Source organism: Onychostruthus taczanowskii, unplaced genomic scaffold, assembly GCF_017590055.1.
Source record: "Onychostruthus taczanowskii isolate IOZ18803 unplaced genomic scaffold, ASM1759005v1 scaffold558, whole genome shotgun sequence".
Classification (NCBI taxonomy): Eukaryota; Metazoa; Chordata; class Aves; order Passeriformes; family Passeridae; genus Onychostruthus; species Onychostruthus taczanowskii.
In genome coordinates, this window is record NW_024503213.1 from 1 (window position 1) to 6,188 (window position 6,188).

At 48.8% G+C, this 6,188-nt stretch overlaps 1 protein-coding gene across 1 annotated transcript; it reads left to right on the top strand.

Annotated features, from left to right (window-relative positions):
- Positions 1-8: 8 nt before the first annotated feature.
- On the top strand, positions 9-5,938 carry LOC121342702 (PHD finger protein 1-like). The gene is made up of 4 exons (XM_041417298.1): positions 9-132; positions 251-346; positions 3,561-3,649; positions 5,927-5,938. The coding sequence occupies exons 1-4, from the start codon at positions 9-11 to the stop codon at positions 5,936-5,938; spliced, it is 321 nt and encodes a 106-aa protein (XP_041273232.1).
- The last annotated feature ends 250 nt before the right edge of the window (positions 5,939-6,188 follow it).

The window sequence follows — 6,188 nt, forward strand, 5'->3', positions numbered from 1 at the left end:
TGCCCCAAATGCCCCCAAATGCCCCCAATCCCCACCCCCGGTGCCCGCAGGTGGACGCCCCCCGCCGGGGCTGCTTGATCCAGTTCGAGGACAATTCCCAGTTTTTCGTTCTCTGGAAAGACATCAGCCCCGGTGAGCCGGAATTCCTCATTAGCCCCCTCATTAGTGACTGATCAGCGATTAATTGGCCGTTTATTGACGGTTCATTAACGCTTAATTAACGCTTTGGTGCGCTCCTGGCGCCCCCCAGCGGCCGTGCCCGGGGACGACCCCTCGTGCTGCGTCTGCGCCGGGAATTCCCGAAATCCCGAAAATTCCCTGGTCCGGTGCGGGAAGTGCGGCCACGGTCAGGGAAAAACCGGGAAAAACGGGGGAGAAACGGGAAAAACGGGGAAAACGGGGGGAAAAATCCCGAAAATTCCCTGGTCCGGTGCGGGAAGTGCGGCCACGGTCAGGGAAAAACCGGGAAAAACGGGGGAAAACGGGGAAAACGGGAGGAAAAACGGGGGAAAAAACGGGGGGAAACGGGAAAAACGGGGGGAAAAACGGGAAAAACGGGGAAAAACGGGGGAAAAAACGGGGGGAAACGGGAAAAACGGGGGGAAAAACGGGAAAAACGGGGAAAAACGGGGGAAAAAACGGGGGGAAACGGGAAAAACGGGGGGAAAAACGGGAAAAACGGGGAAAAACGGGGGAAAAAACGGGAAAAAAAAACACCGGGAAAAACGGGGGAGAAAATGGGGATAAAAATGGGGGGGAAACCGAGGAAAACAGGGAAAAAAAAGTCAGGGAAAAAACGGGAAAATGGGGGGATAAAAACGGGGAGAAAGTGGGGATAAAATTGGGGAAAAATAGGGGGGAAAATGGGGGAAAAAACTGGGGGAAATGGGGAAGGAAACAGGGAATAAAGGGGGAAATGGGGAAAAATCCTGGGAAAACAGGGAAAAATACAAGGAAAACGGGGAATAAAAGAGGGGAAATGAGGGTAAACGGGAAAATGTGGGGAGGGAAAATGGGGGAAAACTGGTGGAAAAATGGGAAAAATGGGGGAAAATGGGAAAAATGTGCCTGCGCCGGGAATTCCAAAAATCCCGAAAATTCCTTGTCTTGTGTGGGAGGTGTGGCCACGGTCAGGGAAAAACTGAGGGGAAAATGGGAGAAAAACAGGGAAAACGGGGGAAAATGGGGGAAAAAATGGGGAAATGGGGGTGAAAAGGGGGATAAAAAGGGGGAAAAATGGGGGGAAAACCCCTGGGAAAATGGGGGAAAATGGGAAAACCAGGAAAAACTCTGAAAAAAACAAGGAAAATTGGGGAAAATGGAAAAAAATTGGGAAAACTGGGGAAATGGGGGGGGGGAAATGGGGAAAAATGAGGAAAACAGGAAAAAATGGGGGAAAGTGCTGAAAAATTGGTAAAGATTGGGGGAAAACACAGGAAAAATGGGGGGAAACAGGATGAAATGGGGAAAATGGGGAAAAGGAAAGCAGGAAAAATGAAAAAAAAACAGGGGAAAAATGGGTAAAAAATGGGGAAAATGGGGAAAAAGGAAAGCAGGAAAAATGGGGGAAAATGGAAAAAAACAGGGAAAAATGGGTAAAAAATGGGGAAAATGGGGAAAAAAGGAAAGCAGGAAAAATGGGGAAAATGGAAAAAAACAGGGAAAAATGGGTAAAAAATGGGGAAATTTGGGACGGGGTAAACGCTGAAACTTGCAGGGTTCTGGCAAAAATTGCCAAACTTTGGGGGAGGAAATTTGGGGATTGGGGTGGGAAAGGGGGGGCAAAGTGGGAAAATGCCCAAAAAGGGGGAAAATGGGAAAAAGGGGGGGAAACACCCGAAAATTGTGGAATTCCCGTGAAAATTCCCCAAAATTCACCAGGAAGTGGAGAGGAAATGGGGGGAGGGGAAAATGGGGATGGGAAAATCCCAAAAAATGGAGGGAAGAGGGGGAGAAATGGGAAAGAGGGAGCAGGGGTGGGAAAATCGGCCCCAAAAATTCTGGAATTCTGCCTGAAATTTAAAATAAATCTGGGAAAGGGGGGAGGGGTGGGAACATGGGGAAAATGGGGAAAAAAATGGGAAAAATGGGAATGGGGGTGGGAAAGGGGGAGGAGGGGCAGGAAAAGCTCCTCAGGAGGGGAAAAAATGGGTGAAAAATGGGAAAAATGGGTGAAAAATGGGAAAAATGGGTGAAAAATGGGAAAAAAGGGGGGAAAATGGGGAAAAATGGGTGAAAAATGGGGGAAAAATGGGGGAAAAAGGGGGGAAATGGGAAAAACATGGGTGGAAAATGGGAAAAAAAGGTGAAAAATGGGGAAAAATGGGATTTAGGTGGGAAAAGGGGTTGAGAGGTGGGAAAAGTGGGAATGGGGTGGGAAAATGGGAATATTGGGAATGGGAAAAATGGGTGAAAAATGGGGGAAAAAGGGGGGAAATGGGAAAAACATGGGTGGAAAATGGGAAAAAAAGGTGAAAAATGGGGAAAAATGGGATTTAGGTGGGAAAAAGGGTTGAGAGGTGGGAAAAGTGGGAATGGGGTGGGAAAATGGGAATGAAGGGGGGAGGGTGCGAGAATTCCCTGAAAATTGGGAAAATGGAGGGAAAATGGGAATGAAGGGCTGGAAATGGGGAAAAAATGGGAATGGGGGGAAAATGGGAATGGGGGGAAAATGGGAATGGAGATGTGATGGGTGGGAAAAAATGGGAATTTTAATGGGAAAATGGGGGGGAATCCTCTCAAAAGTGGGAAAAATGGAGAAAAAATGTGGGGAAATGGGGGAAAATGGGAATATGGGGAGGGAAAAATGGGAAAAGGGTGGGAAAAAACCCCTCCAAAATGGGAAAAAAATGGGATTTGGGTGGGAAAATGGGAGTGGGAAAATGGGAAAAAAAACCTGGGAGGAACGGGAAAAATATGGGGAAAGGGCGGGAAAAATGGGAAAAAACCCTGGGATTTGGGGGGGGAAATGGGAATGGGTTGGGGAAATGGGGGGAAATGGGAATATGGGGAGGGAAAAATGGGAAAAGGGTGGGAAAAAACCCCTCCAAAATGGGAAAAAAATGGGATTTGGGTGGGAAAATGGGAGTGGGAAAATGGGAAAAAAAACCTGGGAGGAACGGGAAAAATATGGGGAAAGGGTGGGAAAAATGGGAAAAAACCCTGGGATTTCGGGGGGGAAATGGGAATGGGTTGGGAAAATGGGGAGAAATGGGAATATGGAGAGGGAAAAATGGGATTTGGGTGGGAAAAATCCCCTCCAGAATGGGGAAAATGGGAAAAAATGGGATTTGGGTGGGAAAAATCCCCTCCAGAATGGGGAAAATGGGAAAAAATGGGATTTGGGTGGGAAAATGGGAATGGGAGTGGGAAAATGGGAAAAAACCTGGGAGAAACGGGAAAAATATGGGGAAAGGGTGGGAAAAATGGGAAAAAACCCTGGGATTTGGGCCAAAAAAACACCAAAAAAACGGGAATAAGGGCGGGAAAAGCGGGGGAAGGGCCGGGGGGGTCCCGGATTGCCGAAGGATTCCCGGAATTCCCGGAATTCCCGGCGCCAGCGTACCACCAGCGCTGCCACGCGCCCCCGCCGCCCGGCGGCGCCGCGCCCTGGAGCTGCCGCCGCTGCGTCTTCGCCGTGGCCACCAAGGTGAGCCCGGGGTCCCCCCAAAATCCCCCCAAAATCCCCCCAAAAATTCCCCAAATCCCATCCCGGGGCGGCCCCCGAGGAGCTCCGGGGCTCTGGATCCCGGGATTCACAACAAATCCCGGGTTTGGGACCCCAAATCCCGGTTTTTCGGCCCAAAATTCCCATTTTTCGGCTCGAAGTTCCCGGTTTTGGGCTCCAGTCTCAGCTTTAGGGTCCAAAAATTTTGGGCCTCCAGTTTTGGGGGTTTCAGCTCCAAACGTTGGGATCCAAACTCCAAATTTTGGGATCCAAACTCCAAATTTTTTGGGGCTCCAGTCGCCTTTTCTGAGGTCCAAATTTTGGGACGGAATTCCAAATTTTTGGGGTCTCGATCCCATTCTTTGCTGTCCTGATCCCATTTTTGGGATCCAAACTCCCAATTCTGGGGTGGAAATCCCAATTTTTGGGGCCCAAACTCCATTTTTTGTAGCCCCAACCCTGATTTGTTCATTTCTGGTGTCATTCCCGGTAATCCCGATCGATTCCCGCTGGAATTCCCGTTGATTCCCACTGTGATTCCCGGGTTTTTCCCGTTAATTCCCGGTGTTATTCCCGGTGTCTTTCCCACTGTTTTCCTGTTCGTTCCTGGTGTTATTCCCGGTAATTCCCGCTGTAATTCCTGGTGTAATTCCCGGTAATTCCTGGTGTCATTCCTGCTGTTTTCCTGGTGTTTTCCTATTCATTCCCACTGGAATTCCCGGGTTTTCCCCGTTAATTCCCGGTGTCTTTCCTGGTGTTGTTCCCGTCAATCCCCATCAATTCCCTGTGTCATTCCCGCTGTAATTCCTGGGGTTTTCCTGCTCATTCCTGGTCTTATTCCCGCTGGAATTCCCAGTGTGATTCCCTGGTTTTTCCCGTTAATTCCCAGTGTAATTCCTGGTGTAATTCCCGCTGTTTTCCTGTTCATTCCTGGTGTCATTCCTGGTAATTCCTGCTGTAATTCCTGGTGTAATTCCTGCTGTTTTCCTGGTGTTTTCCTGTTCATTCCCGCTGGAATTCCTGGTTTTTCCCGTTCATTCCCGGTGTCATTCCCGGCATCATTCCCACTGTAATTCCTGGATTTTCCCCACCAATTCCCAGTGCCATTCCCAGTGTAATTCCCGTTAATTCCTGGTGTCATTCCCGCTGTAATTCCCACTGTGATTCCTGGGTTTTTCACGTTCATTCCCGGTGTCATTCCTGTCAATCCCCATCCATTCCCGCTGTCATTCCCGCTGTTTTCCTGTTCATTCCCGGCATCATTCCCACTGTAATTCCTGGGTTTTTCCCGGTCTCATTCCCAGTGTCATTCCCGGTCTCATTCCCGCTGTTTTCCTGTTTGTTCCTGGTGTTATTCCCATCCATTCCCGGTGTTTCTCCTGGTGCCATTCCTGGTGTTTTCCTGCTAATTCCCACAGGAATTCCTGCATTTTTCCTGTTAATTCCCGATGTCATTCCCATTAATTCCCGCTGGAGTTCCTGGTGTTTTCCTGTTCATTCCCAGTGTCATTCCCGCTGGAATTCCTGATAATTTCTGGCATCATTCCTGCTGTAATTCCTGGGCTTTTCCCATTAATTCCCACTGGAATTCACAGGTTTTCCCTGTTAATTCCCGGTGTCATTCCCATTAATTCCCGCTGGAATTCCCGCTGGAATTCCTGCTGGAATTCCTGCTGTTTTCCTGTTCATTCACGGTGTCATTCCTGCTCTAATTCCTGAGTTTTTCCTCTTCATTCCTGGTGTAATTCCTGCTGTAATTCCCGCTGTAATTCCCTGGTTTTTCCTGTTCGTTCCCCGTGTCATTCCTGGTAATTCCCGCTGGAATTCCTGGTGTTTTCCTGTTAACTCCTGCTGTAATTCCCAGTGTAATTCCCGGGTTTTCCCCCATCAATTCCGGGTGTAATTCCCGCTGGAATTCCTGGGGTTTTCCCCGTTCATTCCCGGTGTCATTCCCGTCAATCCCCATCCACTCCCGGTGTCATTCCCGCTGGAATTCCCTGGTTTTTCCTGTTCATTCCCGGCATCATTCCCACTGTAATTCCTGGATTTTCCCCACCAATTCCCAGTGCCATTCCCAGTGTAATTCCCGTTAATTCCTGGTGTCATTCCTGCTGTAATTCCTGATGTTTTCCTGCTGTTTTCCTGTTCATTCCCGCTGGAATTCCCACTGTTGTTCCCAGGTTTTTCCCGTTCATTCCCGGTGTCTTTCCTGGTGTCATTCCCGTCAATCCCCATCCGTTCCCGGTGTTTTCCCATCAGTTCCTGCTGTAATTCCTGGTGTTAATTCTTGTTGATTCTCCTTGGAATTCCCGCTAAAATTCCCATTCGTTCCCACTGGAATTCTCCTTAATTCCCACTGGAATTCCTGTTATTTCCCGGCGGAATTCCCGTTAATTCCTGATGTTTTCCCCGGTGTTTTTCTCATTGATTTCTGATGTTGATTACTGTTGTAATTCCTGGATTTTTCCCAATCTTTCCACTGTGCTTTCCCAGGCTTTTCCCCACTAATTCCCGCTGTAAT

What these genes read in the sequence shown, in the direction of transcription:
- LOC121342702 (XM_041417298.1), top strand. Translation starts at nt 9, where the DNA reads ATGCCCCCAAATGCCCCCAATCCCCACCCCCGGTGCCCGCAGGTGGAC. An exon ending in CTGGAAAGACATCAGCCCCG is followed by an intron (nt 133 to 250) that starts GTGAGCCGGAAT and finishes GGCGCCCCCCAG; the next exon opens with CGGCCGTGCCCGGGGACGAC. An exon ending in GTGCGGGAAGTGCGGCCACG is followed by an intron (nt 347 to 3,560) that starts GTCAGGGAAAAA and finishes TCCCGGCGCCAG; the next exon opens with CGTACCACCAGCGCTGCCAC.